Source organism: Neoarius graeffei, chromosome 7, assembly GCF_027579695.1.
Source record: "Neoarius graeffei isolate fNeoGra1 chromosome 7, fNeoGra1.pri, whole genome shotgun sequence".
In the NCBI taxonomy this organism is placed as follows: Eukaryota; Metazoa; Chordata; class Actinopteri; order Siluriformes; family Ariidae; genus Neoarius; species Neoarius graeffei.
In genome coordinates, this window is record NC_083575.1 from 67,630,140 (window position 1) to 67,648,989 (window position 18,850).

Genomic DNA, 18,850 nt, shown 5'->3' on the forward strand with positions numbered 1-18,850 from the left:
GATAGCTTTCAGCTCATCCACAGTGTGCATGCTTTGAAGTATTCACACACTAGTGGATGGTGTGCTTCTATGTTCTAGGCATGCAACTTTTGTAATTGCAATTAAATAATAGTCAATTAATTTACGATTCAAATTTTTAAGATTATACTGTGTGTTTGAGTCCCATCCACTCCATGCGAGTGGTAATGCCATGGCTCTGTGCTCAGCTACTGTACATAATTGTAATACGGTTATAAGACTTTCGTGCTGGAGGTGAGGGTTATTATAAACGTCTGTCTTTTACTTTTAATTTTCACTCAAGCCTTATTTGAGACCTCTTGTTGCATGTTTCATTTGGTATAATGTTGAGTTCTCAACAAATTTCTGCCTGATATTGTAACCAATGATCTATATGTGATGACACTTGGGTAGATGATGGTCCGGTCACTCTAAGTGCACACTTCATGCCAAAATGTTGAATCTGAATCATTATGCTTAACTCCCTTGGTTTTCTTGGTCTTTATGACTGAAATAATGGCTGCCTCCATATATATATATATATATATATATATATATATATATATATATATATATATATATATATATATATATATATATATTTCACATTCTGTATCTGACTTTCTCACGTTCACTCTTTTCTCAGTGCGACTCCACGACAGTATCTCAGAGGAAGGCTTTCATTACCTTGTCTTTGACCTGTGAGTATCTCAGCTGATTATTATAATTTTTTTTAATCTTTAAATATTGGATGATGTGGTTATGCTTTTGTGCATTCTCAGCAGATTTATTCATGTTTCATGACAATTTTCTGCACTAATATTCCAAATTCCTGTCATGAGGAACTTTTTTTTTTTTAAGTTGAAGCTCTGCTGTTCACCATCATTATGGCACAAGACCACTCCTTGTTTATATCTTAATGGGTTCCTTCATCAAAAAGTGCTAGTGTGGTCTTGAATTAAACCTGCTGGAGAGCCAAAGTCCTTCATTTTTACTGGATTTCATTCATTATTAGCAGTTGTTTTGTTTTTGGGTGGAATGATGTATACAGTTAGCCTGGCAAGCCAGACTAAATGTGAATATTTAGTCTGGCCTCGATCCGTAGACATTTCCGAAGCGGGTAGGAGGAACAAACCGCTGTCTTTCAAACTGTCTCTGTGCGTATAGGCCAACGCTCTGACCAATCAGCGCAACAGTGACTGTGACGTAGTCAGAGCGACAGAAAGCAGTGGGGGAGGCGTTGAAATTAAATAATTTTTCAAAATGCGTATTAATTAATAAACAGGTTCTAGATATTAAGAAGTTTGGAGATAATGACCACAAGTTTGGAGTCTGTACCACATACACATTTTTTTCCAAGTGTTTTTCAAGGGTTTGCTTAAACTGTTTTTGAGAGTTTTTATTTAGTGGTGTTTGGTGAAATAATTTCCCTTAAATTTAAAATAACGGGAAAATAAGAAACAATCAAAAAGTAATGTTTCAAAGCTGTTTATTAATTCTTTGTACTGCACAAACTAGCCCCATCCTTTTGGCTACGAGCGGAGCCAGCTGGTAGATCAGACTTTTGCCATAGCCGGTCGGCAAAACAGCGAAAACGTCCTTCTTGAAAAGGAATGAGCGGAGAGCCTCTTCCTGCTCATGTTTCAACGAAAACTCCAAGTCTAATTCTTCTAAAACTGACTCCAAAGCGGAGTCAAACGCGCGCTGTTCACTAGCCGTAGCCATCTTTCCTGTTGTGCTTTCTCCAGCGTCGCGCAGCTTTGTCGTCACTCCTGCAAAAGCCCGCCCAAAGAATCCAAACAAAAACCTTGCGTTGTGATTGGCGGGCACGATTTGATGCCCGGGGTGTTTTTGTTTTATATGGTGCGAGGCTAGACCCACTCGCTAGGCAAAAAATATTTTTGGCCGCTAGGCAGGTGGGTCTAGTTTACTAGGCTAGTATACAGTTAAAACAATGTTCAAAATACCAGTCCAGATTAATTGCCGTACCTTTTTCATTTTAATCCGTACGTCTGTCTTTGCTATTTGTGGCTCGCTTTTGGACATGCTTCAGCCTTGTGATAATGACAGACTCTGGGGGTTTTTTTGTTTTTTTTTTTCCTCTCTCTAGTGTCACTGGTGGAGAGCTTTTTGAAGACATTGTTGCTAGAGAGTATTATAGTGAAGCTGATGCCAGGTGAGTCTAGTTCAATGCATGCAACATTCACACGCCTACAAACACGCAAAAACATCCTGTTAAAGTGTTTTGCCAAGCCTCTATTGCAAATAACGTGTTGGTAATTACCTATCTTGGTCACAAAAGAACAAATGAGCCTGAATATTATTGAGCTGTAATGTAGGCGTTGTTCACACAGCAGGTTATTTCTCAAGTCTGATTTTCAGACTGCATGTGAAGTGTCTGCATGGCAAATATCAAGCGAGTAAACCCGACTTGTTCTGACTGAGTGTATATTCACACTGGTTGCTATAGTGACATTGCAGGTGTGCATATATCTTAGTGCAGTGTAGGCGAAAGTTAGCTGCTTGTCTTGCTGCCAAAATGGAGATTTCATCAGTGATCGAGTCAGAGCATTGTTCGTTCATGTCATAAGTATATGTGGTCTAGACAACAAAACATGAAGAGCTTTTAAGCGCAAAGATCAAACAGGCCAACTCTAAACCCAGTTACTCTCTTCACCTCACCTATGGATTATGGTGGTGTTGTGCAACTTCATCTAGTCACGAAGCACTCACCAACCCAATGATGTGTTTAAAAAAAACTGCATAATATCGGATTTAACTGGTCAAATTGAGTCACAAATCAATATAACCAGATTTGAAACCAAATGTGGCTTGAATCCAGGAATAGGTTTTATTTATTTATTTTTGCTGTTAAAGTATTTCTTGCTGAAACTGGATATACCAAAAAAAAAAAAATCTGATTTTAGCTGCATGTCTGAGCATCACGTTAAAAAATGAACACTACTGTGTTCTTTAAAACAGTTACTGAAAATGTTCAAGCCCCAAAACATTCTTGCCAAGAGCATATCCTACAGCAACTCTGAACCCTTTCAAAGGTACCTCAGCCCCAAAAGAGGACAGATAACCAATAAGACGACGCATTGATGATGTACTATTATAAATCTTTGAAGTCCATCATGAGGATTAGGCTTGGGTTAGTGTATATAAAGGTTCTGAAAATTACTTGCAAAAACGGTTTAAACACCAAAGAGAATTTTAGTTAAAAGCTGGAATGTGTTATCCGGTGTCGGAGCAGCTCTTATCGAGGAGAAGGAGTCAATCCTAAGACTTCATGCCCGCTGTACTTCACGCTTAAAGGCCAATTTATGCTGACAACCCAGTCCTCGCAGATAGCGTCGCAGACAGTGTCTGTCTGCGTAGCCCCCCCACCTTCGCAGACGCTCTGCGCGCACCTCCCAAAAATTGTGACCACCGCAGAAGCCTCGCAGACAGCGTCGCAGACAAGAGGGCTCTGATTGGTCCACTCTACATCCGCTGTACACGCACTTCCGCTTCCCTACTTTCCCGGTTTGGTTTGTTTTCACGACCGCCATTTTTAAAAACATGAGCGAAGATGGAGCAGCACGAAGAGCGGTTGATCGAGGAAGTACGTACATCTATACGACTCCAGTTCTAGTCATGATAAAAAAAAAAAAGTTCTAGTCATTATAAGTAACCGGAGGATAAACACTCCACTAACCACACCCACCAACTACTCCTAGCGACTTCGCGCCCCCTTGCGTTGTGGCGGTGAATAACATCGCGCACGCCTATTACTCCCCGCTCAACGATAAATTACAACTGTCTGCGAAAAGCTATCTGCGAAAGCCTTGTCGCAAGAGCATGCAGAGGCCTTAAGTGTGTATCAGCATAAATCGATCAACCACATCCTATTTCTGTAATACGAGTTAATAGAAGTGCACAAGAAAGCTATATACAAAGCACAAACACAATTATAAATATTAATTTATAGCCGTTCTAGCTCATGTTTATAAATTAATAATTGGAAGAAGAAAGAGAAGCTGGTCACAAAGATGACTGATTGATTTAATGCCACTTCTAACAAGGACTTCCGGTTACATTTATTCCTTCATTCATCTTCGGTAACTGCTTTCTGCTGGTCAGGGTCGTGGTGGATCTGGAGCCTGTCCCAGGAATACTGGACATGAGGAGGTGGCACATCCATTTCTAGTTATTGGTTTTAGCTATTTATTATAAATCCGCAGGTGATTTTATAGAAAATCTCGCATGCGCTGATTTGGTCAAGAGATTCAGATTATATCTCGATAATCACCTCGAGCGACTTGGCAAAATGGCGGCCTATCACTTTGTCACCGTAAGTGAGGAAGGATTACAAATAATATGAAAGAAAAAGGGGCGGCACGGTGGTGTAGTGGTTAGCGCTGTCGCCTCACAGCAAGAAGGCCCGGGTTCGAGCCCCGTGGCCGGCGAGGGCCTTTCTGTGTGGAGTTTGCATGTTCTCCCCGTGTCCGCGTGGGTTTCCTCCGGGTGCTCCGGTTTCCCCCACAGTCCAAAGACATGCAGGTTAGGTTAACTGGTGACTCTAAATTGACCGTAGGTGTGAATGGTTGTCTGTGTCTACGTGTCAGCCCTGCGATGACCTGGCGACTTGTCCAGGGTGTACCCCGCCTTTCGCCTGTAGTCAGCTGGGATAGGCTCCAGCTTGCCTGCGACCCTGTAGAACAGGATAAAGCAGCTACAGATAGAGATGAGATGAAAGAAAATGCTGTTCCTAAAAGCACTAAAAATACGAATGAAGTTTGGTCTACAACTATTCAAAGGTAAGGTGGAATTGTGATTTATCTGTTTCAGAACAAAGTCTTTTTATGTGAGTCGGCATAGATAAGTGACAAATCTGCTCTGCGCCATTATTACATTTCCATGCAACTTTTGAAGTTTGAAATAATTTTTGAATACAATTTTTTAAAAATTATTTTTGAAATAATAACTGGTGTATTTATACTAAATTATCCGCCTCAGGCTTAGTGAACATTAGTGAATAATAACCTCGACTGTGTCTCGGATATTATTCACTGATATTCACTTCACCTTCCGCGAATAATTAATTATTAAGGGGTACTTTGCCTGTTTAAGGCCTCTTCCTTTACAGAGTACTGCTCAAACATATTTACTGCTCACCCGTAGAAGCTGTTGGGACTGCTCAGACTGAGAGATAATGTCGACCAAATGTACTGAAGCAGTGGGCAGCACAAACACTGTAAACACAATATGGGGCCAGAAGGCCTGGAGGCCAAGCCTGCCACCTAGTTTCCCAGATTATAGCACAGACGCAGTTTGCCACCCACAGTCTGCCTGCTTGGCGTGCTTTCACAGGCTTCATTTTTGTTGCTCGAGTCTTCAAAATCTAGTGCTTGGAGACCTCCCAAGTTAACCCCGACTTAATAATTAGTAATGTTTTTCCTTTTATCTGTTAATACAATTTAGCTCCATTTGTGCGATTGTTAGTAAATTTTTTTTTTCCTTTTTTTTTTTTGTAAGCATTAAAATGTTGGCAGCTGATATCCAGCAGTTATATGGTTACAATATGGCCGAGAGAGATTTTTTTTTTTTTTCAAATGACAAAATGCTCGTGTGTTTGTAAGGTAGCTAGGATTCAGTCTGCCAACGTAGTGTTCAGTGATGAATGTTCAACAGTAGCAACTTTGCTTTGGCCCATTGTTGGCATGGTAAATTTATATATTTATATTCTGGAGACTTTCTGTGGCTGTGTATTTATAACCGTAAAAACAAACCATCCATCTACAGAGTTATTCAGAGGCATGCATACCTGCTAGTAGCAGTGATGTACAGCAGCTTTCACTTTCCCCCCCCCCCCCTCTTGATTTGCTTTCAATAATTTTTTGGTGTTAAGAAATTGATTTCCCCCCTCTTTTATTCATTCTCTCTCCCTCTCTCTCAGTCACTGCATTAATCAGATCCTGGAGAGCGTGAGCCACATTCACCAGCATGACATTGTGCACAGGGACCTGAAGGTGAGTCATGCTGTTGTTATGGAAACCTGTGCCGAAAGCAGAGTACGTCATCAGATGACCCCAATCCCACTTGAACCCCTTTCACTTGGAAACTGCATGGCATAACGTGCGCACGCACAGGCTTGCAATGCAAAACATCGTTCGCTGCCCTGGAGAACAAGACTACTTCTGTTGTTAATTTTGGTTTTTGTGGTTTTTTTTTTTTTTTTTGGTGTGTGTGTGTGCGCGTTTCCTCCCCCTTGCCCCATCAGCTCTGTTTTGTTTAAGCACCTCAAAGTCTTGACATCAGGGTGTGGTTGACCGGTATCACATGAATATCGAGCAGCCACAATAGCAGGAAGAACATCATCTAATGCACAGGGGACAGATTTACCATTTATGGTTCCTCGTTGAGACTGGAAGTTCCATTAGATTCAGCACATGCTGTGTTTGTTTCCTCGCACCGTGCATCTCAACAGTTCATTTGGCACCATTGTTTGCACACTAAAAGTGGCACAGATCATCCTGTGGGCTCGAGGTGATGAGATCCGTGAGTGTGTGTGTGTGTGTGTATAGGTAGGTGAGAGGAAAGGAGCAAAGAGCTGTGGGGAAAAATCTCCCTTGATAGCTTCTTAAGGGGAATGCAGGCCTTTCTGGTTCTCTGTGACGTGAGGACAGAGGAGAATAGGCTGCAGTGGCAAGCTGGGAGATCAGGTGCTAGAGAGTGCAGTCTTTATATTTGCTCTCACTCTCAAGCTTGGATGCATTTCTCTCTCTCTCTCTCTCTCTCTCTCTCTCTCTCACTCTCTCTCTCACAGCTTACCTTTAGCCAGAAACAGCAGACAGAGAAACAAACAGTGATCTAAAGAGAAAAAGAGGCATGGTGGGATGGTTACCATAGCAAGAGGTGTGACGTCAGACTGCACTGAGGGAGGGGGTGGACTTGGACGTATAATGTCACCTCTAATTCAGTTCATCACTCCTGGTCCACAGAGATGACAAGGATGCAGACTTATAGCTGATTCAACACATCTGCTAATTATTACGCTGAATATAATTAATGAATGCAGAAACGCCTCAGTTTTACAATCTGATGTTTAAATATTTTAGACGAAGGATTTTCTGTGTGCGCCGAGTCTCAAGGAGAGCAAAGTGAGACACCTGCGATTACCTCTGCCCTATCAGTACGAACTACCACACCCTTCACATTGCCACACCCTTCACATTGCCACACACTTCATATTCACATTCCCCCCCCCTGCTCCTGGACTCACTCACTCACTATGCCTGGAGTTCAACTTAAAAACTGCTTAATATTCTTCCTGAGCGATGATGAAAGACCCCTAACGAGAAGTGCTATGTATGGTGATGTCTTGTAATGTTCGTCACAGTTGTTTGAGCGCCCTCTCTGTATGCTCAGTATAACCTTCAGCATAATTGGCTTTAGGATGACGAGCAGGCTGAAGTGCCAGGTACCACAGTTCAATAGAAAGTTCTGCTAATGAAGGTCACACAGCTTCACAACAGAGGAGAAAATGTCAGATTCTTCACTTTTGACCTGATAGATTATTATACTGATTTTTTTGAAGTAGGTGTCGTCGTCCCCCAACTTTGTTTTCAGGATGAGAAAAGGCCTTGGTAGATTACTTTGAAAACAAAAGGCTCATGTTGGTGACTCTCTCTCTCTCTCTCTCTCTCTCTCAACCCCCCACCACCACATGAATTTTTTTGGGAACTCTGGAGCTTTGTGTCTTTCCACAGGAAAAAGCAGGATTGTTTTTGTTCTTTGGTTGTATTGCCAGGAACTTTAAAGTGCATATCACAGGTAAATTCAGGAGCAAGATCAATGTAATTCTCCTATTTTATATTGAACTTTGGTCAAGTATCTGTAACATTTTGTGCAAATTTTTTTTTATTTTTAATCTTGCGCAATACCAGAAAAATTCAGTTGAAATCAAGCCATTTGAGGCGAATTGGTCCGCCTCTGAAAAAACTTGGCATTTGGATTTCCCGGGAAACATTGATTTTCATGACGTCGCGTGCGGGACGCCTCCCTCTGAATCCTACGTCAGCGCTGGTTTGTTTATGAGAAAACGACCTGGTGGTTTCCTGCAAATTTCTTCAATGTTATCACGTAATTATTAAAATGGTTAACCGATGTATCGTAGGAGGGTGTAGCAACGTTACATTCTTCATCCAAAGGTGAAGTAACATTGCGCTCAGGTGACACTTCCATATTTCAATGCAAAATCACTAGCTGCTAAACTTGGTCTACACAGGCTGTGCACTGAAACCGTGCAAGCTCTCGCAGCCTGCTGGCGCTTCCGTAGGTAACCTTTTTTTTTTCTGCTGTAGACAGATGGCCTTGTGCAAAATTACCCTTCTGGATGTGTGTGTAAAGGGACATACTTTGATATTAAAAAAAAAAAAAAACGAATTTGGTCCAGGATATGCACTTTAACCTTCTGCTCCAGAGCAGATCATTTTGGCAGGCTAAGAGTGAATAGGATGGAGCTTGATGAATTGAGTAATGCTGATTTATCAAACTCAAGCTTACAGAATGACCAAATCTCTTGCATACAATTGTAAATACTTGCACCAAGATGGAAGCCAATTCGCAAAGCTTGCCAGCAGAACAACAGGACCCGAAACATTCATATAAGAGAGCCAAATAATTGAGAACAAGTTTTAATCTTAAACCACTCCATGTTCACTGTATTACTCTAGTACTGTTGTCACATCCAGGGTGCGATTTGTCAAAAAACCAGAAGGGGGGATGGGTTTTTTTTTTTAAATCATGAAACGTCACAAAATTAAGGTAACAATAGGCTAACAGCTCAATAACATCCGATGATATCAAATGAATAACACTAAATGAAAACGAACACTAAACCAGAGATGGTAAATTCATCTTCCTATCTCTCTGACTAAATACACGAACACTAACACAACAAAGTTTGCATTGCTTGTCGCGTTGCTGTGATGTTTCTCTCCCTCCGGATTAAATGGACAGTGACTCGAAAATCACTAAAATACATGAATACTAAATGCACAGTTTGCTCTGATGGCGCAGTTCACATTGTGCGCAGCTTTCCGATTTAAACTGTGTTTTTCTCATCCTTATACTTCCTGTTTCATGGACTGTAACGGATTTGCTTATTTAGTAATTTTAATACAGAATTTACTTTGAAATTATAATCAGACACTCCAACGCCCCCCCTAAAAAAAAAAAAAACGGCCATGAAAAAGGCGGCATCCGCCAAAAGGTGCGCTGTTTGCATCCCTGCATAGAACGCAAAGATATTGTTATTATCTACAATGTATCTATTTGCTGGGGACGTTCGTGAACATCAAAGCTGCCACTTCGGGTCATTTTGAAAGTGAGTGCAATGTAGACCATAGAAAACTGTGTCACAACATGCCTGTCATATCAACTTTTTTTTTTGGTTTGTTTGTTTTATTGATGGGGTTTTGTCCCCGAGGATTTTTTTTCAGCAGAGATAAAAACCAGAGGGGGGGGATGATCTCCCCCCCCCCCCCCCAGCAAATCGCACCCAGGTCACATCTATTAGTTTACAGTGTGGAGGAAATAAATTCGGAACAATGTAGTTTTTGTTCAAGTTTGAACTTTTAGTTCATCAAAAGATTTCAGAGCCTCAGTGAAAAATGCGTCTAAATACAAGCGTGCTCTTTCTGTCTCTTAGCCAGAGAACTTGCTGTTGGCCAGTAAGATGAAGGGGGCAGCGGTGAAGCTGGCTGACTTTGGGCTGGCCATTGAGGTGCAGGGGGACCAACAGGCCTGGTTTGGTAAGACTTGCATCATTCTCATCTGTTGTAGCATTGTATCCCGAACTGGAGTTGAGAACTACTTAGTCCATGCAAAGTCACTGTAGGACCAAAAGGTTGCTGGTTCAATTCCCTGGACCAGCAGGAATGGCTGAAGTGCCCTTGAACAAGGCATTTAACCCCCAACTGGAGCTTTTTTATTTTCTCTCCTTTTTTATTTAAATTTTTTTTCTTTTTTCTGTGTTTGATGTTTAAGTGTTTTTGTCCGCCGGTTGTGGTGTAGCTCCGGACCCAGTTTTGGGCGTCGGTTCCCTCCAGGCCTTGGTTCGCTGTGGGTGATGCCTGTGCTCCCAGCTATGGACTGCAGTGAGCTTGTTGCTCATTTTAACATCGGGGTTGTCCAGCGCTCTGTGCTTTAATGCTTGGCGTGATGTTCCGAGCGATGTTGCTCAGTGGCGTCGCGGCAGCTGTGCAGGCGGTTTGGGACACACCAGCGCTCTGCATGGCGGTGCTTCTGTGCTCGCTTTGTGGATCCATGGCTTGGTGTTCGAGCGATGTTGCTGGCGGCGTCACAGCGGCTGTGCTGGAGATGTGGGACTTGTTTTCGTGCGCCTTTTGGTGGGACTGTGGCTGCTACACCACTGGAATGATATCCTGACCTCCTATTTGGTGGACGCCCCCCCCCGGCCTATTATTGTAAAGCGACCTTGGGTTTTGAGAAAGGTGCTATATAAATTGAATTATTATTATTATAATAATAATAACCTGCTCCCCAGGTGTTGCAGCATAGCTGCCCACTGCTCTAGGTATGTGTGTGGTCACATCCCTAGATGGGTTAAATGCAGAGAAAGAACTTCACTGTGTTCTAATGTACATGTGACAAAGGCCTCCCCCTTAAAAAAAAAAAAAAAAAAATCACTCTTCTCATACACACACCTTTTTGTTGTATACAAAAAAATCCTGCTATAGTGTGAAGTAAAATCAATCTTAATAGACCTGAAATTACCCAACCTACTCATTTTCTACCTTGTTTTTTTGTTCCTTTGTTCCAGTCTTTAATTATGCACACATCTCTTTTTACCCTGCATGAGACTGGGGAGGATCCAGTGCTGCTGTTAAGTAGGGCTTTAGGAGGATGTTGGCTGGGGGTGAGCCATGCTTGGTCACTAATGCAATGAGTTTGTTCAAATTTGTTCCCGTTCCTTCTCATCACAGATGTGTTGAGTGAGGGCTGAAATATAGTTTCTCCAGGACATGGTGCAACATTTAAACAGCAGCAGCTACCAGTGCAAACAAATAGATGATAGAGTGACTTAAAATTAAATAGGCATTTAATGAAAAGAAGTATAGGAATTTAATTGGTAGATGAATAGTAAGCAGTGTAAGTTTAATGAAGGATGTTTCTTTTGTTTTTTCCAATGATTGTTTGGGTTTCTCTGAGCTTCTGGTCGCTCTGTGCAGGTTTTGCCGGCACTCCTGGCTATCTCTCCCCTGAGGTTCTGAGGAAGGACCCGTATGGCAAGCCTGTTGACATTTGGGCATGTGGTGCGTCCTCGATGTTGCTGTTGCTTTTTTCTGTGGCCTGCATTAAGGCTTGATTGTGCTGGCTTTAACACAGTGTGTATGTGTAGGTGTGATCTTGTACATCTTGCTGGTGGGCTACCCCCCATTCTGGGATGAGGACCAACACAAACTCTACCAGCAGATCAAAGCAGGAGCTTATGATGTGAGTAATCAGATCTGAATTTTTTTTTTAAACTTTCCTGCCATTTATCGAATTAAATGTATATCTTCCCCAACTGTGTTAGAGACCATTATGTCATCTTTAGATTCAATTCCGGATCAGTTCATGCCAGATAAAGGGATTTGATGCAGTGTTGCTTTTTGGCGATTAGTCTAGTTGAATTGGCAAGCAGTCTAATCAGTCAAGCCTGTGACACACAGAATGTCACACCCATGGCCAGCCATATCGACCAAGAATGACAAACCCAGACTTTATGCGCCTATTAATTCTGAATTGGCTGAGATGGAGAGTTGAGTCACTTTCTAATCAATCACAAAAGCCCTTGTCCACCGCTCCTTAAATGCACTTAGCATTCAGTAAGTTACACTAGAATAGCTATGTTTTGGAGCTGAAAATCAGCTTCTGACTTCATAACTATTCTAACACAGTATTGATTTTTAAACATGTTTAAAATGTAATATCTAAAATTTAAAATAAACGTAGATAATTCTGTAGATTTATGAGCTAGAGTTGATCAGTCTTTTATTTATTTTTTTATTAATTGATCTTTTTTTATTCTCATTGCAGTTCTTTGTGTACACTAAATGTCTTCACAGTACATCTGTTTGTGGCATAGTTTTTCACTAAATATAGTATGTTTATTCTCAAACCTGTCTTTTGATCTGTACCATCTTTTTGTCTCAGTTCCCCTCTCCAGAGTGGGACACTGTTACTCCAGAGGCCAAAAACCTCATCAACCAGATGCTGACCATCAACCCGGCTAAGAGGATAACTGCTGACCAGGCCCTGAAGCACCCATGGGTCTGCGTAAGTGCCTCAGTTCTCAATTTTTAGATCATTTCTGTTGATGACATGAAAGATGGAGATGGCACAATACAACTTTTTCCTTAACAGTAGTGCAATCTAGAGTAGGCCAAAATCAATTCCAGATCCCCCACCAAGTTTAAAATGAGTGGGTTTTTTTAAATAATCGAAGCATTTCACTTGTAAAATTATGTAAAATGTAATGGCCGTGTAAAATTACTGGACTGAAAATGGTCAGATAATCACCTGCAAACAATATGCACAGTATGGGCCTCCATGGAAAAATACATAGCCATCATCATGACTCAAGGCCACAGCTTTTCAAATTTCAGTCAAAAAATAGTCAAATTTTGATGTTCAGAAGCAGGGATGAGCAAATCGTAAATTAATTTGCTCGCCCACCTGGCAAACGAGAAATGTGCTGCCTAGTCACACATTTTGTTTGCCCAGAAACCTAATTAATCTAATTTATTTGGCTAATATAATGTATGGTGAGTTAGTTAAATAGTTGGTTAAGAATAAGGGGGACAAATGAGGATATGAATTCTCAGGGGTGGGTTGACTCTGTCTAGCCATAGTCCTTATACTTTTAGAAACATGTTTCTGATGTAGCACGTTGTTGGTCGTTGGCCACCATTTCAGCTCTGAGATGTGTTCTCTCTCTCAATATTGTACATAAAGAATATTATTCTATCCACATTCATTGGATATGAGCAATCGTGTGCTCTGATTGGCTACTCTACTACTAGGATATCAGCTCATATACCTTGAGTAGAGAAAAACAAAATGGTGGCATGTGTTGCTGAACCAACTGAGGACGAAATAATCTCTACTCAAAAACAAAACCCCAAAAAATACAAAAAGCAACAAAATATGGAATAAAAGTATTTGATGGTAAGAACGTGTCTTCCCCCCCCCCCGCCCCCCAAGAACTATTATTATAGCATTTTTCCAAATTGCTACTGTCATTTTGCCAGTTTAAGCAGAAATTATTTTGTTGGATGTTTTGTATAAAGTTCTTATTTATTGAATTTGCAAAAAAATAAAAATGCTCCGTTTCTCATAATCCAGTGAATGTGAATATAACAAGTTATTCCACTCAATCTTGTACATGGGTTATAGCCAACTTGGTGCGACGCACCTCATTGGCTATCGGCTTCTGTACGACTCGATTTCATGGAATAATTAATTATTTTAGCCTAAATAGGGCCTGTATTTCTGTTCTATTTGTGGTCTCACAAGCCAGACTTTTAGCTTCGCTTTGCTAAAAGTTAAGAAATGTGACCGAGAACTGCCTGCTTTCACAGGGAGAGGCAATTTGACTGACATGGCAGATGAGCAACCACAGACCGTTTCCTGTTGGGAGTAACATGCTTTCTCAGCACCAAGTGTTGGTGCTTCACACCAAAACGGTCAAATAATTTTCAAGACAGGATTCTGTGAATGTTCGAGTCAAGTAACTGTACCTTGCTCCAAACAGCTCATTGCATCACTGTTCAGAAGTATGTTTTGTTTGAAACCAGCACGCAGAAGTGCGGCGCGCCAATCAGATAGCATCCTTCAATTTGAAGGATGTGTCCAGAAAAGTACACAAAACCATATCAGGCCCTTTGTATCCCATGGGTGGAGTATCATAGGCTGAAATGAACTGCTAGATTGAATTAAAGTGCTGAGAAGGTTCCAAAATAGGAACTGCTGTTTCAGCTGTAGCTTGTATTAACGGCAACACTGAGAAGAGTGCATTCTGGCAGAAATAAACTTTACCAAGTCAGCAGGCTACTCATCATCTCCCAGCCACCATGAATTCCACAGGATTTGATCCTGTGCACTGAGAAGAGCCAGTAATGATTGGTTCTCTGTTCAATCCCAGGTGTTGGAAACGCAGTCCTGCTGCGTCTGAAATTGTTCCTTTATTCGCTATATTATGATATATATATATATATATATATATATATATATATATATATATATATATATATATATATATATTAGACTGCTGTATGGGAGCAGCAGTGAAGGTGACGACAGACTGAATACAGACATTTATTAGTGAGCGCTCCAGAAACACGTCTTCATTACTTGCTTATTTAAACAAATTTTTTATATACGAGAGAGAGGGGTATTAAAATACAGAAGGGTTAAAAGTAACTTTCTACCCGTTTCCTGAAATAGCTCGGTACGCTTTGAGGAATCGAGTATGCATCAGTCGTACACTGGATTTACTCTGTGGTAGGAGTTTTAACATGGCGTACTGTACAGAGAATATAATCTTGCCATTGAGAGTTTAGACAGAACACTACAAAGCGGCTGCACCCCACAGTGCTCTCACGGCATGATCGGTAGGGAATGAGTTCTGTTCAGACACAGCACTCCTTCCTCCAGAGTGGAGGGCTAAACTTGTCATTTATCCTCATCTGGACTGAGCCTGTTCTGTGCTGTCTTTGATAGTGTATTCCTTTAATTGTGAGAACTGCCATATATTTACAATGGCATGCAAAAGTTTGGGCACCCTTGCTTAAAATGTCTCTTACTGTGAATAGTAAGAGAGATGATGATGAACTGGTAACCAAAAGGCATAAAGTTAAAGATGACGCATTTCTTTTCAGCATTTTATGCAAGATTTGTGCATTTTTGTTTTGTACGACTGTAGAGTGGGGGGAGGAAAGGAACACCATGCAAAAGTTTGGGCACCCCAGTACATTTAAGTTCTCTGGTAACTTTTACCAAGGTCCCAGACTTTTTAATTAGCTTATTGAGCTATGGCTTGTTCATATTCATTGTGATGCAGATTTCAAAGCTGTATAAATTCTGACTCCTCAAACTTGTCCCTAAAATCAATTGCCATGGACTCCTCGAAGCAACTCCCTAGCATTCTGAAAAATGAAATGATTGATGCTCACAAAGCAGGAGAAGACTACAAGAAAAGATAGCAAAGCGTTTTCAGGCAGCCGTTTCCTCAAGTCGTAATCCATCCATTATCTGTAGCCGCTTATCCTGTACAGGGTCGCAGGCAAGCTGGAGCCTATCCCAGCTGACTGTGGGCGAGAGACAGGGTACGCTCTGGACAAGTCGCCAGGTCATCGCAGGGCTAATACAGAGAGACGAACAACCATTCACGTGCACATTCACACCTACGGTCAATTTAGAGTCACCAGTTAGCCTAACCTGCATGTCTTTGGACTGTGGGGGAAACCGGAGCACCCGGAGGAAACCCACGCGGACACGGGGAGAACATGCAAACTCCACACAGAAAGGCCCTCGCCAGCCACTGGGCTTGAACCCAGGACCTTCATGCTGTAAGGCAACAGGACTAACTACTACACCACCGTGCCGCCCCGTCGGGTCATAATGTTTTGTAAGAAATAGCAGTTAACAGGAACAGTGAAATCTGAAGACCAAGAAAACTTTGTGAAAGAGCTGCTCATTGGATTGCTAGAAAGGCAAATAAAAACTGCCCTTTGACTGCAAAAGACCTTCAGGAAGATTTAGCAGACTCTGGAGTGGTGTTGCACTGGTCTACTGTGCAGGGACGCCGAAACAAATTACCTTCACGGTAGAGTCAGCAGAAGAAAATCTTTCCTGCATCCTAGCCACAGAATTCAGCATCTGAAGTTTGCAAATGAACATCTAAACAAGCCTGATGCATTTTGGAAATGCGTCCTGTGGACTAATGAAGTCAAACTAGAACTTTTTGGCCATAATGTCCAGAGGTATGTTTAGTGCATGCTGAAGGTTTTGCCATGGCCTCACAGTCCCCTAACCTAAACATCATTGAAAATCTGTGGCTAGATCTCAAAAGAGCACCGTATGTAAGACGGCCTGAGAAGCTTGCAGAATTGGAAGCCTTTTGCAAGGACGAATGGGCGAAAATCGCCCAATTAAGAATTGAAAGACTCTTGGCTGGTTACAAAAAGTGTTTACAAGCTGTGATGCATGCCAAAGGGAGTGCTACTAAGCCCTGACCATGTCGGATGCCCAAACTTTTGCTTCAGGCCCTTTTCATTTTTTGGCATTTTGTACCTGATGGAAATAAAAATGTAATCTTGCCAAAAATATTAAAGAAATGTGTCATCTTTACCTTTTTATGCCTTTTGGTGATCAGTTCATCTTCTGCTCACTTAACTATTCGCACCAAGACATTTTAAGCAAGGGTGCCCAAACTTTTGCATACCACTGTAAATAGGTCTTAAATACTTAATCAATGGAGAAACCATTCTGATTGAACCCGAGACCATCAGTAATGCCTTGTCTGTCTGTTCGGTCAGTAATTTTACATAAACTACAGAAACACACTTATTTTGTTTTTAACTTTTTTTGTGTGTGTTTTTTTTTGTTCAAGTTTTATTTCAGATTTCTGAGCTTCAGAAACTCTAGTCCTAAGTTGGAGGTTTGCAGTAACCTTGTTCTTTTAACCCTCAGTTGCTTTTAAGCATTTTAAAACCTTTTAAGGAGTTTTACTGTGGCAGTGTGCGCTCTGCAAACTCGGGCCTCTGCTGTGAAAGTTAAGCTAGAAGTGTGAAAGAGCTCCTGATGGCTGAAACTAAAGCAGTAACTCAACAGTGACAAACTGATAAATAAGCTCTTTCTCTCCTTTTTATTCTTTAATGTATTTACGGTTTCAGCTATTAGTAGCTTCTCCAAACTGTTGCGTGTAACTGTTTATCCGACTTACTACAGTTAGGTGAGTTCTGTTACGTTTTTGATTGGATATAAGAATGTATTTGCTCAGAGTATTAGGTTGTTTTTATGCCTCCGCCACCTTAAGGTGCAGGAGGCATTATGTTTTCGGGTTGTGCATGCGTCCCGAAACCTTGTGAACACGATATCTCAAAGGCTAATGAAAGAAATTTCACCAAACTTTCACCATTTGTGCGCTTTGGGACAAACATGAACTGATTAGATTTTGAGGTTAAAAGGTCACAGGTCAAGATTACTGTGAGGTCAAATGTCCATCCCCAAACTTTGTGAACACAATATCTCAAAGACTAATGAAAGGAATTTCACCAAACTTTCACCATTTGTGCACTTTGGGACAAAGATGAAATGATTAGATTTTGACATCAAAAGGTCTAAGGTCAAGGTCACTGTGAGGTCAAATGTCTGTCCGAAAACCTTGTGAACACAATATCTCCAAGGCAAACGAAAGGAATTTGACCAAGCTTTCACCATTTCTGCATTTGGGGACAAACATGAACTGATTAGATTTTGAGGTTAAAAGGTCACAGGTCAAGATTACTGTGAGGTCAAATGTCCATCCCCAAATCACAACTTAAGGCGTGTAGTCTACCAGGTGGAGGCATCCCCATCGACGCCGTTGGCGTCGAGTTCTATCTCCCCCCCCCCCCCCCCCCCCCTTTTTCCTCTTAAACCATACACCTCCATCTGAGCTTTCTGTACTCCAAGTTAACTTAGTCCTCAAGTCTTACTCAGTAAATCAACAATGATTGCCTAATAATTCTGGAAGTTCGAAGAGAACCCTGAATGGCAAGATTATATTCTGGCACAGTTGCATTTAAAGAAGAACTGAAGTCATTTTTAAACTTGCTCTATTTCTTAACGTGTTATTCAATTATGTTTTCGATTCTGGTAACCTTATATCGTGACTCATATTGGCGTATTATATTACATTTATCGGCCTTTTCGGTGTTTAGCCATGTCGAATGTAGTTCGTATGGTCCACGGCAGGCGTCGCTTATCCACGTGATCTTCACGAGACTTGTGCGAGACTTCAAACGTGAAGTGTCGGCGCCTCTATTTTGAAAACTGTTTACACAGCGGCCAGATCGCCATATCATTCCAATTTAGGTTAATTTAGAGATTTGCCAGCTTCATCAGTGATGGAGATTATTCCACATGACTTCCAACCAACATGGAGTAGAGAAGAGTTGGAAAGACAACAGGATACTAGCCCGTCGCGCTGGTATTTACATCATAACTGTCATACAGTTAAAACGTGCCAGATCAGGCGGCTGGTGGGTTTTCAGAATAATAAATACATGCATGCATTTTTGTGATAAATGCATATTATACTGAACGTATTTCTCACATAATCCTCACTAAGGTTTCGGACAGCACTACAAAATGGCGTCCACACTATCTAGTGCCCTATGTAGTGAGTAGGGAGCGATTTCGGACACGGGGAAAACTTCCAGCTTGATTACATCAGCATTCAAAGGAGGGAGCGTGCGTCTTTTGACAACGTTGGCAGATGTTGGTCATTTTGATTTCCGCTGTATGTTTTACTTCGGTCCTACGATGCCTCGTACAGGTCTCAGCGAATCTCATTTACGGCCATTGCTTTGACATATGGACTGATGTACTATATAGCGTATTTCAAACACTCATAACTTGCTATAGCAGTGACACAATAGTTGTCAGAAATGCATTCCTATATTTTATAAAATGAGACAGAATTTTGATGATAAAATTTGCCTTCAGTTCTCCTTTAAATAATTTTGGAGTGGAGTGGTAGATCAGATATATATTCCATGCAGCTAGCATGATATTGAACCAGTCGAAGATGAGT

At 41.3% G+C, this 18,850-nt stretch overlaps 1 protein-coding gene across 3 annotated transcripts in view; it reads left to right on the forward strand.

Moving 5' to 3' along the window:
* The window catches only part of camk2g2 (calcium/calmodulin-dependent protein kinase (CaM kinase) II gamma 2), a 149,761-nt gene that overhangs the window by 88,701 nt on the left and 42,210 nt on the right, over positions 1-18,850 (forward strand). For all 3 annotated transcript variants that reach the window (XM_060926283.1, XM_060926285.1, XM_060926284.1), the window contains exons 4-10: positions 644-698; positions 2,108-2,173; positions 5,939-6,011; positions 9,695-9,797; positions 11,238-11,321; positions 11,408-11,502; positions 12,205-12,327. In XM_060926283.1, coding sequence (XP_060782266.1) covers positions 644-698; positions 2,108-2,173; positions 5,939-6,011; positions 9,695-9,797; positions 11,238-11,321; positions 11,408-11,502; positions 12,205-12,327 — 599 coding nt within the window. The remainder of the gene's footprint in view (positions 1-643; positions 699-2,107; positions 2,174-5,938; positions 6,012-9,694; positions 9,798-11,237; positions 11,322-11,407; positions 11,503-12,204; positions 12,328-18,850) is intronic.